This window comes from Haplochromis burtoni, unplaced genomic scaffold, assembly GCF_018398535.1.
Source record: "Haplochromis burtoni strain Fernald_Lab_line unplaced genomic scaffold, NCSU_Asbu1 Contig_9, whole genome shotgun sequence".
Lineage (NCBI taxonomy): Eukaryota > Metazoa > Chordata > Actinopteri > Cichliformes > Cichlidae > Haplochromis > Haplochromis burtoni.
The window spans coordinates 1,705,868-1,724,813 of NW_024582370.1; the positions used below are offsets into that span (position 1 = coordinate 1,705,868).

General features: G+C 41.4%; 3 protein-coding genes across 8 annotated transcripts; 2 read left to right on the forward strand and 1 right to left on the reverse strand.

The window, feature by feature from the left end:
• The first annotated feature begins 140 nt into the window (after positions 1-140).
• nfe2 (nuclear factor, erythroid 2) lies at positions 141-7,629 on the forward strand. 4 transcript variants are annotated; one of them, XM_005914717.3, is made up of 4 exons: positions 141-595; positions 2,137-2,215; positions 2,335-2,472; positions 3,915-7,629. In XM_005914717.3, exons 2-4 carry the CDS (start codon positions 2,168-2,170, stop codon positions 5,193-5,195), a joined length of 1,467 nt encoding a protein of 488 aa, XP_005914779.1. In that variant the 5' UTR covers positions 141-595; positions 2,137-2,167; the 3' UTR covers positions 5,196-7,629. The 4 variants fall into 4 exon arrangements, with proteins under 4 accessions (XP_005914779.1, XP_005914778.1, XP_042083450.1 ...); XM_005914716.3 differs by lacking the exon at positions 141-595 and adding an exon at positions 813-2,047; XM_042227516.1 differs by lacking the exon at positions 141-595 and adding an exon at positions 813-2,020.
• On the reverse strand, positions 5,351-9,016 carry hnrnpa1b (heterogeneous nuclear ribonucleoprotein A1b). Of its 3 annotated transcripts, none has more exons than XR_006055260.1 (11): positions 8,880-9,016; positions 8,238-8,354; positions 7,954-8,100; positions 7,659-7,869; positions 7,429-7,581; positions 7,301-7,354; positions 7,099-7,215; positions 6,884-7,015; positions 6,738-6,805; positions 5,549-5,611; positions 5,351-5,456 (listed from the first exon to the last, which is right to left on the reverse strand). XR_006055260.1 is itself a non-coding variant. In XM_014339049.2 (10 exons), the coding sequence occupies exons 1-9, from the start codon at positions 8,892-8,894 to the stop codon at positions 6,750-6,752; spliced, it is 1,002 nt and encodes a 333-aa protein (XP_014194535.1). In that variant the 5' UTR covers positions 8,895-9,016; the 3' UTR covers positions 6,262-6,571; positions 6,738-6,749. The 3 variants fall into 3 exon arrangements, 1 of the variants encoding a protein (XP_014194535.1); XR_006055259.1 differs by having other exon boundaries at positions 5,549-5,615; XM_014339049.2 differs by lacking the exons at positions 5,351-5,456; positions 5,549-5,611 and adding an exon at positions 6,262-6,571.
• A 544-nt stretch (positions 9,017-9,560) lies between these two features.
• Positions 9,561-13,706, forward strand: cbx5 (chromobox homolog 5 (HP1 alpha homolog, Drosophila)). Its single transcript, XM_005914713.3, has 5 exons — positions 9,561-9,706; positions 10,240-10,416; positions 10,770-10,995; positions 11,209-11,309; positions 11,977-13,706. The coding sequence occupies exons 2-5, from the start codon at positions 10,286-10,288 to the stop codon at positions 12,116-12,118; spliced, it is 600 nt and encodes a 199-aa protein (XP_005914775.1). The 5' UTR covers positions 9,561-9,706; positions 10,240-10,285; the 3' UTR covers positions 12,119-13,706.
• Positions 13,707-18,946: the final 5,240 nt, after the last annotated feature.

Genomic DNA, 18,946 nt, shown 5'->3' on the forward strand with positions numbered 1-18,946 from the left:
TTTGGGAGGATTTGAAAGGACATTGTTCTTGTACGGTTTGGCCGGGACAGAGATAATCATACGGCTAGTTTTTCTCTCACATTTAGTTGTTTAATCGGATCCTTTTATGTGTATTGTCATTACACAATTAGAATCAGAATTGCTTACATTGTTTAGATATATATTTGTAAACATCTACCTACTTCACTGTGGACTGACAGAATGATTGCCGTGTTATGTGCCAGACTGTTGGTTTGTGGTTTGTCATGTGGGCAAAAGGGAAATTTGGAGGTTGGGGTGCAAGTGTGCTATTAAGGATACAAGAGTGCAAAAAATTGTGGTGTGGGTGCTTTACAGGAAGATTGCGTTTGTCTGCACTGAGCCATCCCATTTATGCCGGTGGCTGTATGTGTAGCTGAACAGAAAGAGAGACTCACAGTTGAATAAGAGATAGAGCGGGAGGCCTCATGTGTTTTACTTCTTGTGATCTGTTAAAAGTGAGTAACACCGCGACAGCAGCACTCAGTACTTTTCTTGCCTGTAATTCCAGGATTGTTCTTCACATCAGATTTTTTTAAACTCATCACCAGCTGAAGTCGCAGAGAATGTTGCTCAGGTAAGTTCATTCATATCTTCCTTTTGTTGCTTTTTTAGACTTTGCTTTTTTAAAGCTTTTTAATAGCGACGTTTGGAGGCTGTAATTTTCCTACTTATATTTTTTGCGATTTATAAAAAGCCTAACATAAAAAAGTGCTATGAGTGTATTGCATTAATGGTAAAACTAACATTCATTGAAGCAATAAAGAATACATTTACAGTAAAATAAAGGTTTTTCTTTATTAGATTTTATGTTTTTGACATTTTAGATAATACTTTTGCTTTTCATTTAGTTCTTAATCTTGAATTTAAACTCCTTCTGTACATGAAGGAGCCTTAAGCAACTCACCACCAACAGAGGACTGGATAAAGCAGAATACGATACTTATAATTCCATGTTGCAGGACATTTACGCAATTGCAAACAGACTTACTCAGACTCTCCAAACATTTTTTTTTTTTTGCATGTTAAATGCATGTGGTTTGATTTTGAAGGTCAGAAACATTATATTAGATGTTTCATTCAAATAAAAAATGGAAAATGAAGAAAAGTCCAGCAGATGAAGAAAACTATGAGATTATATCACATTTGGACTATCTAAGTAAAATTATTTAATGCAGGGAATTGCAGATCCTTCGAAGGCTATATCTAAAAGAAATAAACTGTGATCTGCGGAACCTCAGACACAGCCTAACTTTTTCATTTTAAATTATTTAATTTTAATTAGTAGTATAATTTCCTGACCACTTTCTATAAGGATATGAGGATGACAAATGGATCTCATGTCATTCTTTAATTGATGAAAAAACTGCTGCTTGCTCAAAAATACTTATTTTTATTCATAAAAATGACCTTTCAACCGCATGGATGAAATAAGATGATTATCATAATTTTCGCCCACAAAAAAAGCCTTAAGTCATCAACCACAATGTCAAGGAATATTCCCACTATAATTTCAGTATTTGTGTTTTAAACAGGGTCAGCACAGATAAAGATTGTTATATAAAAAGTCTCATTCAACAGATAGAGACTATAGTGGTCTGACAGAAGTGATGTCCCATTCAGAACCCTAACTGGGTTTTGAATGACTGAGCAAACAGCTATGAAACATAAAAAATGACCACAATGCTGTCTAGCCTAATTAAAAGAGTTGAGAGAACCATTACTGGAAACATGTTAGCCCTGCACCAACATTTCCAAAGCTGCCACCAGGCCCCCGTTACTCTTATAGAGCACGCTGTTTTCCCGCAGATTGTCTTATCAGCAGTAGGCATAGCTGCACCCTGAGACAGCTGATGGGAGGAGTCATCTCAACTGAACTGAACCTTTTATGTAGCCCAACAGAACCTTTACAACACCCCAACAGTCGTCTGTTTAGCACATATGTGTAATGTGCTAAAGACTCATCAGGAATTTGTGTTTGAAGGAGTGGTGTGACTAAACGGTTCGCCTGTACACACGAGTCAATGGAGTAAATGCGTTGTTGGTGATTTTTTCTGAATTTCCTTCTTTTTCAGTGTAATATTTTTTTCATGACATGCTCTTGTCTTTCTCTGCCAGGTTGAATTTTTGCAACAAAAGCGTCTCCTGAATGTGTTCCACAGCCAACTATGTTCTCCCTCTGAGGAGACCCTGTGAGGTAGGTCTGTCTACAAGGCATGAAAACACAAACCTCAACATGTAAAATAGATACGTCCATATAAATATAATTTTTTTTAAATCCACAAAACAAATCAGAAATTCTTATTTTTCTAAAAGGTAGCAGCCACATCAGGCAAGTTGTGTGGGGGAGTGCCCATGCCAACTAATTTCCCTGGAGTGAGATCTCATGGAGCTCCTCAAGACACAGAGATGGATGTGGCTTGGCAGGAGCTGATGGCCATCACAGAGCTGCAGGTAACTATAGCACCAAATACACTGGGAGCACTGCAGAAAACAATGCTAAATTTTACTTTACCCATTGCGGATGTAGATTTCATCATCACAACTCTTTATGTTACATTATCATGGAGTTTCGGGTTTAATTTTAATAAACCAGTCACTGAATAAATAAATAAATAAATAAACGAGAACAAAATGAGAACATGATATAACAGAAACTCTCACATTATTTTGCTTTGATTATCTTCTCTTATTAATTGGTTGTTTAAAGTGAAAAGAACCTGATGAGATATCTGAACTCAAGAAAAGACCAAAATAGCTGAACAGTCAGGTTCACTTATTTGTTAAGCTGTAGCTGATACAAGCTCAAGCTGTAACAGTATGGGCTATTAAGTGTCTACAAGCAGATAGCTACAAAGATGTCAGAGGAAGTCAAGCCCACAGCTGTGTTTAGGGATTTACAGTAGCTGTGACAGGTAGAGCAATAAAAAAGAAAGTGAAAACTTTCTGCTAGAACGCCTCTTCTATTGAGTACAAAATTCCCGTATGACTCTGAAGAGGGTGCAAGCTTAGCTGTTGAAGGAGTGGTGGTGCAGCATTACACTTACAGTGTTTGAAAAAGTGCCTTTGCAGAATCATCAGGAAGGAAGCATTACCTGCAACCTCATCACAATGTCTCAACTCAGTGTCTATAATGTACAGAGCAACATCTGGAAAAGCCAGAGTTGTTCTTAAAACAAGTGCTGTGGAAAGATGAATTCAAATTGAGCTCTTTGGCCACAGTCACCAAAGGTATATTTGGAGAAAGTGCTGCTTCAATGAAAAAAATCCTCTGCCAGCTGTTTAGCTCCGAGGAAGGAAAATATATTTTGTTGAGGCTGTGTTGTAGTCAGTGGCATAGCAAGCAATATAAGGATCCCACTGCAACTCCGTGGGTTAAGAAAATAAATAATAACCCTCTCACTACAGGAACAAGTGTGCATCTTTTCTCATTGTAACACACGGACGTTATTCTCTGTGTCTAGTTGAAAGTAGGACTAATGTGATTCATAGATGACAGAATATCTTTGTTTGAACAAATTTCATGTGACACTTGTTGAAAAACTAATATACATCCAGGTGAGATGGGCAACAATGGTCTATTTGAGTGATGGCAGGATAGGAGGATTGTGAAAGGGGGCATGCTGTGTATTGCTAGTGGCCGCCTGTACTGCACAATAGCCGTTCTGTTTCCAGGTGGAACCTGATCACATCTTTAAGAGCCCTTCATATTCTATGGGTGGTAGGTTGAAGTGGGGGCAAACTTTCTTGTATAGCAAACCAGATAAACTTTAAAAAAACAGGCAATGATTGTCTCATGGGGTCTTATTTAAATTTAATTGGTTTTAGTCATTTCACTGTTGTGAGTGTGACATATCTTTGAACCTGTCAGTCATGAGTGGGTGTTTGTCTTACAGGAGTTCGAAGTCCCTACTGAAAACTCCTATGAGACAACACAGTACCAAACCATGGAGCCCATGGCTTCTGTGGGAGAGTATGGGATGGCTCAGCCCCACTCGGAGCCCCCCGCTGCTTGTGAGCTGAGAACCGCTGAGGCTTACAATGGATTTTATTCCGAAGAGGTGCCTACCTGTCATCGTCTAGGCACCTCCACAGAAACAATGTATGGAAACTCTGAACCTCAGCTCCATCAGAGAATACTCCCGATCTCCTCTCACCCACAGCAATCTTTTGTGCCCCTTAGGGAGCAAACAAATATGTCAGGTGTCAATCAAGGGCACAGGAGAACCAATGCGTGTCTCACTCAGGGACTACGTGGGCACATGCAGTGGACTGTACATGGACAAAATGCACACACTCGCTCCGGTGATGACCTGGAGTCCGACTCTGGTCTGTCACTGGGTTCCAGTCCACCTTTGGCCTCTCCAGATAATCCTGTTGGTGGCGCACCAGGTTACCAAAGCGTAGACATAGGAATGGCATATAGTGATGGCGAACCAGACAGCATGACTGAGCACACAAGAAGATCCCACCTCCATTACTCAGCGGATTACCAGAATCATACTCACTCATATTTACACTCAGGTGCACATCCAGCTTATTTTTCAGCCCAACCCATTTTATCTCAGCCACAGCCGAGTACTCCAACTCCTCGATCAATGAAACACCAGGGTTCGGCTGCAGCCTTGAGTGACCTATACAATGATTCTGCAATGTCCAGCAGAGGAAGCTCACACCTTAACATGTACATAAAACCCCAAGGAAGCATCTCTACCCCTCCCCTGAGCAGAGATGAGCGGCGGGCCTTAGCTTTGAAGATCCCCTTCCCCATGGATAAGATTATCAATCTACCTGTCGATGACTTCAATGAGCTCCTGACACAGTATACTCTGACAGATGCTCAACTAGCACTGGTCAGGGACATTAGACGAAGGGGGAAGAACAAGGTCGCAGCTCAGAACTGCAGGAAGAGGAAGCTCGAAAGCATAATTCACCTTGAAAGAGAACTGAATCAGCTCCAGGCCCAAAGGGAACACCTGGCACAAGAAAGGCTCGAGTTCCAGCGCAGCTTGGCATTCGTTAAATGTCGTCTTACAGATCTTTACACCCAAGTATTTTCTCATTTGCGAGATGAAGATGGACAACCATACTCGACAGATGAATATTCTTTACAGCAGACACCGGATGGTAAAATTTATCTGGTACCTCACACAATGCAGAAGAGAGAGCCATGCTGAAGAACTGGGTAGTTTCCTTACTCTGGAGAACATTCGACCCGATTGTACCGACTTTGACCAAGTCACACAGGAAGTTGTCATAAGAATGAGGTTAAGCTTCACATAAATGTATTAATGGACACTGTTCATGTTCTTTTAATGAATGAAACCAGAGATTTGTTTTTATACAAACACTTTATTAAAAAAAAAAGTTAAAAAAATAAAATCTGCACAGCAGCCTTCTTAAAATATTTTGAGCGCCAGCATGAATTTTCAGCCAACCTGTGGGGAGAAGAGAAAACTACATTAATTCAAATGTATTATTAAAAAATAAATAAAAAAATAGATGTGTCTATAAGTAGTAATGTTAGTACCTGGCAAAAACCATTGTCACAGAAATGAGGCCAGGTTTTGGGGTCCATGTCTCGTTACCTTACCTACATACAAAATAGAAATACTGTAAGTAAAACAATACCCCAAAAATACAAAATATTTGCTCATTTCAAAGCATGCAATATGTTTGGGCCTCAATGCACAATTGGAGGCCAAATTAAGTCAAATAGTAGAATGGTCATAAAACTTGATTAAATTATTACTGGGCTACATATCTCACTACCAGCTACATGACAAAATGCAAGATATACCATCAGTAGTTGAGAAGTCTGGTCTTACCTACAAACAGCACTTAAGCCTTTTGGTAGCTGCTGCCTGCTAGACTCAGGCCTCTGTTCTCACTCTCCCCTGCTTCAATGATCCTGGCGATGGTTTTGCTACTTCTCTCCCTCAGCTTGCTTCCATGGCTAGCCTCATAGACTTTGCATGTAAGCTAGCATTCTCCAGGTGATCTTTGCAGAAATCAGGGCAGAGCTTGTACCAAAGTGATGGGCTCTTTCTGATGATGGCATTTGCGCACCATTTCTTTGCCCGCCCTTTAACCAGTATTGCATATGCACTGACCTGAGCCAGCATGTAGGAGACACCGATATTGACTTTCCCCGGCCACCTTGTGATGTATATGGCTGAACCCATTTTCACCTAATAGTAAACCCTCCCTTTCCCAAAACCACTGAAAAGGCTAACGAGACTGTTAAAAAAACTGAAAGGTGTTTATTTCAGCTTGATTTGATGCAGTTACAAATAAAAACCAGACTTAAAGATCTACACAAAACCTCATTGGAATGCTTGCTTTCCATTAACACAATTGACGAAAAAAGAAAAACATAAGACAAAATGTTTAAATGAAGGCCCTCCATGATTTATCTACTGTACATCTCTTCTTGCAGCAGCTGTAACCTGCCACAACTCATAGGCTGAGCAGATTTAGGAGGTAAACCTGCAGTTGCCCTGTCACTTCGCTTGCTCTCCTCTCCTTGCTCTCCTCTCCTAAGTACTCAGTCCTGTTGAACAATACGGAACAACATTGTTAACTGTGCACTGACTTTGTGACCTGACATCCAGAGTGAATTTGTTTAAAGGTTATCTGCACTCAATGATTCCCTGCTCACCACAAGCTGTTGTTTTACATTAAAAAGAGACTCTTAAGGCATGCTCTCAAGCTCTTACCACTTTGCCATTTTAAAATCGTCCTGGACGTCCACCATAGCCGCTGTTGTTTGAGCCTCCGTATCCACCTGGAAGCAAAAAACAAAGTCAAAACAAGAGCTCAGCATACATAAAAGCATCTACTTGTGAAGTCTGGGAACTCATACCAAAGTTCCTGCCGCCGCCACCACCACCAAAGTTGCCCTTCATGGGGCCAAAGTTAGAGGCCTGGGGGTCGTAGTGGCCCATGTTGTTGTAGTTATTGCCGCCGCCACCGCCGCCTCCACCACCACAATTGCCTGTGATTACAGAGTTTGTAGGATTGGTCAACCTCAAGCAAGTTACAATTCTAGTAAAAGGCAGTGTAATGGCATTATCTTACCATAACCATTGCTGTCATAACCGTTTCCTCCATATCCACCACCCTGGTTGTAGCCCTGATTGTAACCACGGTTACCTCCATTATAGCCACCAGGACCACCAGGTCCGCCTCCATAGCCTAAAAATATAAGACAGCCTTAAAATACACTGTGGAATTTAAGAAAAGCAAAGAAAATAGGAAGACACGACAAAACCATGCTCACCACCATCACCCCCGTTGCAATTGTAAGGACCATCTCCATATCGCCCCCTGCCACCTAAATAAGATAATCATATGGTTTGCTATCGCACAGTATAACAATCACTCCACTATCAACAAAATAAGCCGTACCTTGATTGAAGCCCCGGTCGTAATCGTAGGGCCTGCCACCAGTGTTGCGACCTCCTCTCATTCCCATACCCATTCCTGCACTCTGCATTTCCTGCTTTGTGAGGGCCTTCCTCACCTCACAGTTGTGAGAGTTGATAGTGTGGTATTTCTGGACTGTGGAGAGAATTTTTTGTAAACAAGCCAGCCAACAATCAAAAGTCTGAAAAAAAAAAGTCAACTTCTGCACTTACTGACAATCCGATCAACTGAATCGTGGTCGTCAAACGTAACAAAGGCAAAGCCCCTCTTCTTCCCAGTGTTGCGGTCAGTCATGATATCAATGACCTCTATTTTGCCAAACTGCTGGAAATAATCCCTCAGGTGTGACTCCTCTGTGTCTTCTTTGATGCCTCCAACAAAGATCTTTTTCACAGTTATGTGGGCTCCTGGTCGGTTTGAGTCCTGGAATCAAAGACATTTGTTATTGTAATCACTATGCGCCTTTTGAATGCAAGAACAATTGCACCTCATCCAGTTGTTACACACCTCCCTGGAAACAGCTCGTTTCGGTTCTACCACTCTTCCATCGACCTTATGGGGACGGGCTGACATGGCAGCATCAACTTCCTGCACTGATGAATATGTTACAAAGCCAAAACCCCTGGATCTCTTGCTGTTGGGGTCCCTCATGACCTGAAAGACAAATGCTTTTGGATTAGCTCATACATAGAGTAACCAACATGCTTTATTATATACATTATTATATACATTATTGCAAAATCATGACCACTGAAACATCATGACTACATCTTTAATGAAACCCGACTTACCACGCAGTCTGTAAGAGTCCCCCATTGCTCAAAATGAGCACGCAGGCTTTCGTCTGTCGTCTCGAAGCTCAAGCCTCCGATGAACAGCTTGCGGAGCTGCTCTGGCTCACGTGGGACCTATACAATAGACAAAGCAATGCAATAACATCTGATTAGCTTCTCCAATGTCGGCTTTAATGTAATACAACCACAACTTTAATGTGATAGTAGTATTAATTAATGCTGTTCACCGTCTACATACATCCTTCCCTGCTCCCCTTATTTATATTCAGGGCGTGTGGAGGAGGGACACACCGCCGCCATTAACGTTAGCAAAGCCGCTGAAAGACCAGCGAATAGGGCAAATATTTTAAGTACTTATTTGTCAGAGTAAGCCGTGACTTAAATGCGTGTTGCATTTAAGCGTGATTTCCCATCGTAAATGTTGATTCAAAGTCCTAAATTTCCACTGCAGCTCACCCGCAGGAACAAAAGGCCACGAGGCCTGGCTGCTATAAAATGGCGGCGTCTCAATACAGCTACGACCCAAACCGGAGACTGTACTACGAATCAAAAGCATGCAGCAACTTCATATTTCCTACCTTCTCTAACATAAAACAACGCATGCAATAACAGAGCAGTAGTCCCGAGCCCAGTACTCACACTCTCTCTCGACATGTTGCAGATTTAGCCTTGAAGACGTGTTGTGTAACTTGCGAAGAGCCGAGATCTGCGTCAGACGAGCGTAGCCTGCTATTCAACAGTACAATAAATAGCAACGGTACCGCCCCTGTCGCACGGCAATTGGGCAGCTATTCCCGCTGCAGTTTGTCGTCCGCAGTGATTCAATTTTGATTGGGCCACATAGAATCAATCATTACCAACATCCAATCACCTGATGTGCAATGACGACAATGAAAAAATGGATTACGGTTGTTGTGTGTGAAAAGGAAAATTTGAAGAAGGTATCGAGTCTGTCGTGTATAACGCCTTTAAGTCAGTAAGCATACAGTGGGCACAGCTCGCTAAGTTATGTTCCTGGAAAACACAAGGAAGATGGTCAGTTTTTTAGATTAAACATCATACGAACCGTAAATGATTCCTTTTTTGATTTGTGGGCGGAAGCACAGCAGCCTTGTACAGCAATAGCCCTACCTCCCACATTAACATACACACCTTCTTATCAAAGAAAAATATTTTCTATATAGAGTGCACACGTATTAAGATAAAAAAAATTCCAAATTGTTACAGAATAAACTTAAAAACACGATAGAAGCACATTCAACCACTTTATATGAAGATCATCAGCTGACCGAGGGGCGGGTCAGTTATTGTGCGCTTTAACGCGCGCTTTTTTGCGCACAGCACCTTTGTGTGTATGTGTGTGTGTGTTGTGCTAGCTGCTAAAGTAGCTGAAAGGTTGGCCTCGCCGCTCCTCCACAAAGACAGGGTTTGACGGGTACAGATCGACGGTTGGGACCTCCAGAAGAGTAAGACACTATTTTTTACAGTTTCATGCCGCTGTAGATATGGGCGCATGGTTTGATAGCATAGTAGTTTAGCTCGATTTAGCGGTTGCTTGCAGGCTACCTGCTGTAGCAAGTTTTCATTTGCTTTGCTGCTAGCGCCATCCAGCTAGTAGCCGTCGTCCTTGCTATTTGTACGTTTTTGTAGTAACAGTGACCGACTTTTCGCCGATTTAGCGAGTAGATTGCGATCTGGATATTTAGCTGCACTGTTTAGTTGGTCTTTTTAACGTTGCATGTTGCAATTAAACAAACGATGACGATATTAAGCATCTCGTTGAAATATGATAACAATCTTGCTAGCTGTGGCTAATTAGCTAATGTTAGAGTGTTACCGATCTGTAATTTGTAGCTGCTTTGCGATTGGAGTGATGTGGCTGTGTAGCCATTATTCTTTTTAAAAATGGGTGCGTTTTTTTTTTATTAACTAGAGCTAGTGGGAGAGCGATCAAAACTCAAATATCTTTAACGCGAGCTTTTCCGTTCTTTCTAAACAGGGAAGTGTCACCTGCAACCGCGTTGTGTTAAGCACCAAACTTTACCATGGGCAAAAAGTCTCGCGGAGAAGAGTCTTCATCCTCTGATGAGGAAGAATATGTTGTGGAAAAAGTGCTGGACAGGAGGGTGGTGAAAGGAAGGGTTGAGTTCTTCCTAAAGTGGAAGGGATACTCGGAGTAAGTAATTAAATAAATGTACTAACAACGGTCATAGCCCCCATAGTCAAAAATCTTTTGAATCTCTATTAAAATTAAATGTTGTAAACAGTTGGTCACATTTTGGAGTAGGTAGGTTATTGGAGATTGCTATTCTAACACTCGGGTCCAAGATGCACCCAGTGCACAACAGAACAGCTCTCTTAGACACTAGATGCTGTCATCTAAAGCACAGTAATGACCATGAAAGGAACATTAGATTATAGTGTTTTAAACATTGCAAGATATCAAATTTTTTAGCATATCTTGCAGTTTCCAATTCAAACTGGTGCATTAAGGCTGCACTGATTTTTCTGTTCTGTGCTCTTTCTCAGCAAGCACAACACATGGGAACCAGAGAAAAATTTGGATTGCCCTGAGCTTATTTCAGAATTCATGAAGACCTACAAGAAAAGCAGTGGCGGGACCTCCACACCCAGCAGTGGGGCCAGCAAATCAAACACGGCCGCCTCTGGACGCTCCAAAGATTCTAGCAGCTCAAAGAAGAGGAGCTCGGATGATGACGAGGAAGGTGGAAGTAAGCCCAAGAAGAAAAAAGAGGTAAGAACTATTTTTGGCTGAAGAAGCAGGATGTCTAGAACTTGAAATGTGCTGCATTTGGCTTCCTTTTTCACTTGACATTAAGGTAGCACAACACATTTATCTAAGGTGTGTGGAAACTGAGACTGTTTACATTTAAAGACAGCTGGTGTAAATTCAAGAGTTTAATACAAAATCCAGATTTCTAAAGTAATTTTGTTCGGGGTCTTTCAGGATGACATTCTAGTCGCACGCGGCTTTGAGAGAGGACTTGAGCCGGAGAAGATCATTGGAGCAACAGACTCGTGTGGAGACCTCATGTTTCTTATGAAGTGGTAGGTTCTGAAAGTCTTGATTTAATTTTGCCTTTGGTTTTTGTGTGAAATCGATCAATAAATGCACCTAGTGTTAGAAATCTTCTTACATGCACAACCATTCAGATGCAGGCAGTTCTTCTGCTGTATGCAGGCAGTTCTTCTGCTGTATGCAGGCAGTTCTTCTGCTGTATGCAGGCAGTTCTTTTGCTGTATGCAGGCAGTTCTTCTGCTGTATGCAGGCTGTACTGACATAATTCTTCTTACACTCTGATATTTCTATTTGTAAATTGCCTTTAGCAGCATTTATAGCTTAGCTGGCCTATGGTATGTAATTGCATATTATCTTGAGGGATAAGGGTAGTACATTGTTGTTCATCCTTGGTCAAGCCCCGTTTAAGGGTTAATGTCAGATAATAGTTGTAGTAGTTTAATTTATCACAGAAAGCTGTACAGTTCAAATTTCTTTTTCTTTTAATTTCTTGTAAGTTATCATTTTAATAATCACTTGCAGCAGATGGAATTTAAATGCACTCCATGTAATTAATGTAATGTGTGAAAGCTTATGCTACATTTTAACTAGTTGGACAAAATTTGCATGTTGCAAGTGTTTTGAAAATGGAGATATTATATCTTGGTTGTGCAAAGACACAAACCCAAGCGGTAATTTTAAACTTTCTCTTTCCAGGAAAGACTCTGATGAGGCTGATCTCGTGCTCGCAAAGGAGGCCAATCATAAGTGCCCACAGATTGTCATAGCCTTCTATGAGGAACGTCTCACCTGGCATGAAGACAGTGACAAGAAGGAGAAGGATGCAGTCAGTGCGTGAGTGTATCGCCTCAGGAGGAAACGGGACCTCTTCACTGCAGGGACAACCTTGAGTCAGACATTTTTCACATCCTAAACTCCCAACCTTCAATTTTTACCATGTCCAGCAATGACACACACAAATTTTGGACACTGTGTTATCTCCATCCAAGCCTCATTGGAGCACACGGGCCCAGACTACTAAAAAGGATCCATCATTCAGGAGGAGAAGCTGTAGTTGACATGGGTGATATGCTACTGGGGAGAGTTTATACTATTCTGTCTTTGTATTCTTTACTTTCTTCAAAAAAAAAAAAATTTTAACACATTGTTTTAGTGCTTACAGGATACGATTATGTTAGTGTTGAAAATCAGAGTTGGTAAAGGCTGTGTTAACCCAGAGTGTGTTCCATTGTGGGTTCACAACTTTTAATTTGCTATAAACGGTGTACCTCTTCTTTTTAAGAACCCAGCTGACACCACAAAGATGGAAACATTTTTTTATTGTTTAAAGTCAGGAAGTCGCCGCCGCACTTTCCTGACTGCATAATCGCTTCCTTTTAAAAGGAAAAACTTCGATATCATAGGTTTCTCATCTGTCTTGCTGTAAAGCCTGCCAGGATGGATTTACTCAGTTTTTTCATAATGTAATTCATAATGTGGTGGTGGGTTGTTTTTTGTCTTGTGTGTGGGTGTTTTTTTTTTTTTTTTAATAACAAAGTTTTATTTTCACGTTCAAATATACCGGTCTATACAAATATACATTACCACATCAACAGCTAACCCAAAGGACAGTAAAACCAATTATGCACATTTTTTTCCCCCCTTTTAAATAAGCGTTTTTGTTTTGTTTGTTTGTTTTGGGGTTTTTGTGTGTTGAAGTCTGACAATCTTCTATGTATCCAAGTGAAATGAAGCCAGGGTTCGTGCCTGTCATTAGGGTCTGCCACCTTGTGGCCAAAAGATGTAAACCTTGAATGTGTGACCAATCCCTATGACAACCCTGTGTCAATAGTTGTTGTTAGTCATCTTTTGATTTCTATGTTAAATGGTTATTGACATTTGCCATAATTTCAAACATTAAAGCAAGCTTTGAACTGAATTGGTCACATCCTGGGTTCTCTTGTGTTGACTCTATTTGTTCTTAGCTTAAGATTTCTTTTATTTTACTTACATTTTTTTTTCTTTTCTGGGACCTGAAAAGCACCTCCAAGCTTTTATACACTAGATGGATGTCAGCTTTGCAGTTTGATCTGTTGTGCTCCAGCGTGGACTCTTGGGACCAAATGTTTCGTGTCTACCGAATAAAATCTGTTTTATTTTTAATTGTAATTGTTTTTTTTAGCAATGTTTTTAGCTTTAATTGGCATTGTGAATGAAGGCTGTGCACCTCTCCCCTTTTCATATGTACCATACACAAATTATGTCCCTTGATATTAACTTAGATGATCCTTCTGGTGTCGATTCCTTGACAAGTATTCGGTTCCTGAATTTTTATTTTTATTTTTTGCCAGTGCAGAATTTTTTAAATGTAGACTATTTCTTGTGTGAATGAAATGTTGTGAGTATGTGTACAGTAGCACCCTTTAATAAACATTTTCAGTGTTAAAGTTGCTGTCGGTTTCATTTTAGACTGAATATTCCATTCACAAAGCATTTAAGTCAGAAAATAATACTAGAAATTTCTTGAATATAATCCGTAAGAACTGTTATGGAGGCAAACTGTGACTTAATATCAGGAAGTTTCCTACCTGAGGGAAAATCACCATCTTGGCCGGATAACTTGATGGTATCATTACATGGACTTGTTTCTTTTCAAAGTGAAACGACTTTTTATCCGTTAAAGGTTTAAAGCGCAATGGCTGCTCTTCCCCAGCAGATGGTGCTGTTAATCAATAGCAATCCAAAAGTAAAGGTATTTTTATGCAAGTCATTCACAGTTCAAACTCTTAAAGTTGCTCACATGAACAAGTCATAAATAGGTGTTTATGGATTTTTATGCAGCTTTTTGAGGTCCAGGGATTCACAGTGTGTTTACCATTTCTGCTGAAGCCATCCATATCTCCCCAACTCATAGAGCTGATTAAAACATCTGTTAAATTAAATTAAGATACTTTATCTATATCTAAAGTGGCTCACAACACATAAAACAAAAATCCAATACAATTAGTCATTTTTGTTTTGGTGCTCATATTAATGTTCAAGAAAGACAGATGAAGGAATAGCACACAATAAAGGTTAGATAGAAACTTCAGTTATTATGGCTCATTCATGGTTGGTGCCTTAAACCCTTAGGCCACTGAAGCAATCCACTTCAATTTCATGATGCAGCCATAAAAACAAATATGCATCGCTGCAATATGTGGGTTTTTTTTCTTCTACTTGAAACTCAAAGAAAAACACAAGCAGGGAGTTGAAGCTATGCTAAAACCAGACTCTAAGCATGTGAGAACAAATTATAATTCCCTTTATCTGGCAACCATAACAAATTATGAAATAACTAAGTGCATTACAATACGAGTTGTTAATTTTTATTTAAAAAAAAAAAAGGTATATAATATAAGGTAAGAATAATGTGGCTCCTATACGGACCAGCTGCAAGATTAGTCATAAACCGCAGTGAAGGTGTAGTCTTGTTCTTCTCGCACCACCATCTTTTTCTTTCTTGCTGCCCTTTATAGCAACTCTTTTTTACATGCACACACACACACACACACACACTGTGCTGCTTGGCTACGTCTAAAGTGATGGAATTTTCCTTGCAAAAAGGCTTTTACACTCCAAATGGAATGCAAAGGTCACTAGTAAATATCCAGCCCCTGGGACCATTAAGCTGGGCAAAGAGAGGGAGCAGCAGGCTGTTTTATGGAGCCTGGAGCTGTCTGCTCACAAACCCAGGCCAGTATGGGTTTGGTTGGGAAAGACACTGTGCATTAACAAGAGGCTCTGGTGACTATGTGTGGCAAATGCAGTACAAAGTAAAGGCGGCGTAGAGGGTATTTGATCAGAAGGATGTAAGTGTAAAGCTCCATCAAAGCTTGAAATGCTTAAAAAGTGTTGGCTTTTCAGGACACAGATTTTTGACGCTGCAAAGGAGTACAACTTGACATTTGTAATATATAAAATTTATAAAACCCTTAACGCTGTTTTTTGCCATGGGAATCATATTCTGGTGTAAATGTATTTATTTATTCGCAACAGCCTCTCTGCACTTCAAACATACTTCCCCCCGCTAGTAACTTCTAGTGCAAATGAGTTCCACAGGGTACTGTCCACAGCAGAGGTGGGCCGTCTTGCTGCACACTGCACAAAATGAGCGTCGGGGGAGCTACTGTGCAGCTGTGGTGAGGAAAGGGACTGCAGCAGTGGGGCCTCATCAGAGTTACAGCTTGCTCAGGGATGCCACAAACAAATAAACATGCGCTCGTGGAGATAACGTGAGCACAAAAAGAGGAAAGATTCACCTTCCTCTGTCAGTCTCAGCAAAACTACGAAAAATTGTGGGAAAAAAGACAAAGCGTCGTGAGTCACAAGTATCACACAGGCCGGTGTAATTTGATGTGGCCTTTACTTGTGCTGTGATCATGTAGACACAGCTGCGCCTCCTTGATCCAATCAGATAAAAATGTCTGCGGCGACGACTGCATCGGCGTCGTCTCGAAGCGCACTGATCTGTGTGAAGGTGATTGCGGCGTGATGCTCTAATTTGGGTGCCCATCACACTTAATGCGCAGTAAAGCACCACAGACAAAGCTTCTTCCTTCTAAATGCCCCCCCACCCATGTGCTGCTCCACAGCTCTCACCACCAACCTACTGCTGGCTGTGTTTCCCCTTCACCGCCACCACCACCCCTTCACATCCCCTCCCCAACACTCCTCCCTTCATCTCCTCTCCCCACCAGGGGGAAAGAGTTATAGCTGCCATAAAAGGCAGGTAATGCATTGTTAACTAATTCTGTCTGCTCAGAGCTGATATATCCTCTGCTCTAAATCTCTGTTCCTCCAATAAAATGCAAATGCTAATGCTTGCCCTCCATGAGCTGATATCATTTTTAACAGGCCAGAGGTAAATGCTGGAGAAGGGTGGGGTAAGCCAGAGGTAGTCGGTGACATGGCAGGGCTTTGAGCTTTCAGGGTACACGGCTTGTTATAAAGGAGACCTGCTCCGCATACCTCCGACCAGCAAGTATGCTGCACATGTGGCCACAGGTACCACTGTAAGACCGCAGCAGTGTGGTGCAGTGCATCGAGAGGCCGCGTGCACGCGTCTAAGCAGCAGCAGCAGCTAAGCTTCTAATAGTTTAAAGCTAGTGTTGCATCTTTGTTATTTAGAAGCTTATCAGTCAGTACTCACTCACCGTCAAACAGAAAGAGGAGCCAATTTGCCTGTGGATGTAATGCATCATATTTCCATGTTAATAGTAGTGTCATACTTCGTGTAACCTTGGGCTTCTAAATATTGATCCACTTCTAGATTTTCAATTATCCTGTGCCGTTTTTCTGCCATCTGGTAAGGACCAGTGATTTGTGTTCCTTCATATCTGGAGGCTTGTCCTGTAATTAGACCATAAATTAATTTGCAGAGAAGAGAGAGAGAAAGAGAGAGCACAAAAGATTGAAGGCATTAAGTGAGGCCTGGGTTGTTGGAGACAGAAAATCATAGGAAACCACAGCACAGTGTTTTATCCACTATAGAATAAGATTTTTTTTTTTTTTGGGGGGGGTTTCAGGCATGTGTCACTTTTTTTTCTCAGCTTTTTAAAAACCATGCTGCTGCTAATGATTGCTTGTAAGTCACTCCTTCAGTAAACTGCTAGAAATCATCCACTGACATAATTATGCCTAATTGCTCGCAGTGCAATAGCAAAATAATAAGGAAAAATTGAGTGCATTACTGTCAAAATGGATGTGAAACTTTGAAGTGAAATCTGCTGTGAACCCATCAGTGGATTGAAAATGACCCCCTGTGAAGGCAGGCAACAGTTACGTGCTTCGAACTGAGTTCTTATTTACAGCGCAGCTTAAGTGGAGCTCCTAAAAAAAAAGAAAAAACTGTGCATTTTTACTGATTTTAAATTGGGAGTATAGGCTCTCCTGCAAGATTATCTCATTGTCCCCTGCTGCTAAATTACACATAGAGATTGTGGCTGTCGCTGCAGAGTGTTTGAGCAGTGCAACAGCAGCTCTCTTTGCCGTGCAGAAATTCACATTAGACAAGCCTAAGTTACTCGCTTGAAGCAATTAAGAGAAAAATTGCGTAACACAATGGGCTTCACTAGGGGTGGAAAGTGCTGAATCAGCAGGGTCTGAGTTTAAAACACTGTATGAAGACATAGTCTTAAGCGATTAAGGGTAATGTGACAGTAGGCTGTAGAATACTGCATTGCTGTACCTGCTCTACATGATACCTTGGGTGCTTTAAAGCAAGGCCACAGCTGCCGGCATGCTCTGATCATATCTTGCGGGGCTCCAGAGGCAAGGTCAGCCAACACAGAGCCCACCTGCTCCCCCATTCTCCAGCACGGAGTCCCTCAGCCCTGGCCTCCCGGAGGGAACATGCCTGACTGCCGTGGTCGTACAGACAGCATGAATTTATGATGGCGACTTATTGGCGGCCTTTCACGTAAAAAGTCATCTTGAGTTTCCCAGTCTGGCTGTATGTGTGGTGAGCGTTAATCCATTAACATTCAGGGCAAACACGTACTGAGCCTGGCTTTCTGCCAGCTCAGAGCCCTGACAGTCTTTGACCCACCGCTGACCACAACATTCTCCCAGCCTTAGCCAGTCTTGACATAATACAGAGCCATAAACTATCTAATGTTACCATGTATATGAATGTGAAGCATTATATGCCTGAGGTAATAGAATGCAAGGCTTATAACCAAGTGAAAAGGGCCCAGCTGCAATAGGCTCATTTTCTTAGAGTAAGGAAAAAAATCACATTTGTCTACCGTAGAAGTTTACACATATTACAGTGAGCCAAATGATCATGAAGTTTCAGTCCTTTCTATTTCCATCAAGGATTAAAGTTCAGAGAGGCCATGAAATCGCCACAGTTTCCACAGTAGTATTTATTTCAGCAGGAGATGTGGAGGTTCATATTAACTGATCCACAAGGAACAGTTCTGGCAGAACTTAAAATGCTGCGAGGCTCAGCCGGGCCTTAGAATTGAGAGCTTTCAACAACACGGGCTGCTCTGCTGCTGGAGGTGGCTCCTGAACTGATTGTAATTTTAGTGGCTTATAAAGGCTTGATAAATACTTTATAAAGCCGCGTTCCATAACAAATCTAACATATAAAAGAAGGCATAGATGTTACTCCACACAGGATAAAGGGGCTCTTGACAGGTTCTTGAATAGGTTTTATAATTCAATATTACAACCACCATCCTTGTAAGGACCCTGTCATCTCCCAAGGCTCACAGAATATATAAGTTAAACACACATTCAAGTGCTCACGGTCCAGTCCATTACACTGATTAGCAGTAAACACATTTGTAATAAAACCAAGTGAAATAGAGGTGGACGGACTGCACACTGATTCATTGCAGAATCTTAGTGAAATATAATGTGTCCCGGATGTCGTACTTCTGAGGGCGCAGTGATACAGGGCTTTACTTGCGGGATCTGTAACGCGCACGGGACAATTTATCCTAACAGCTCATGTCTAAACATTGAGTCCTTCATCTCAACTGCTGGCCAGAAATAAACCCAGGCAGAGCAGCGTGACGGGGGTCCAGTCGATGTGAGAGATTCTAGAGTGCAGAGCAGACCAAACAGATGTCTCTCCACAGCATAGGCTGTTTGTTCTGTCTCCCTACTTTGTACTGTCTGTCCACCACTTTACCCC

Excerpts from the sequence above, each read along its gene's own strand:
- nfe2 (XM_005914717.3), top strand. The coding sequence starts at position 2,168 with ATGTGTTCCACAGCCAACTATGTTCTCCCTCTGAGGAGACCCTGTGAG. Across the intron at positions 2,216-2,334 it reads CTCTGAGGAGACCCTGTGAG|GTAGCAGCCACATCAGGCAA; the intron begins GTAGGTCTGTCT and ends TTTTTCTAAAAG. Across the intron at positions 2,473-3,914 it reads TGGCCATCACAGAGCTGCAG|GAGTTCGAAGTCCCTACTGA; the intron begins GTAACTATAGCA and ends TTTGTCTTACAG.
- hnrnpa1b (XM_014339049.2), bottom strand. Across the intron at positions 7,355-7,428 it reads CGACCGGGGCTTCAATCAAG|GTGGCAGGGGGCGATATGGA; the intron begins GTACGGCTTATT and ends TATCTTATTTAG. Across the intron at positions 6,806-6,883 it reads TGGCGGCGGCAGGAACTTTG|GTGGATACGGAGGCTCAAAC; the intron begins GTATGAGTTCCC and ends TTTTGCTTCCAG.
- cbx5 (XM_005914713.3), top strand. The coding sequence starts at position 10,286 with ATGGGCAAAAAGTCTCGCGGAGAAGAGTCTTCATCCTCTGATGAGGAA. Across the intron at positions 10,417-10,769 it reads AAGTGGAAGGGATACTCGGA|CAAGCACAACACATGGGAAC; the intron begins GTAAGTAATTAA and ends GCTCTTTCTCAG. Across the intron at positions 11,310-11,976 it reads CTCATGTTTCTTATGAAGTG|GAAAGACTCTGATGAGGCTG; the intron begins GTAGGTTCTGAA and ends TTCTCTTTCCAG.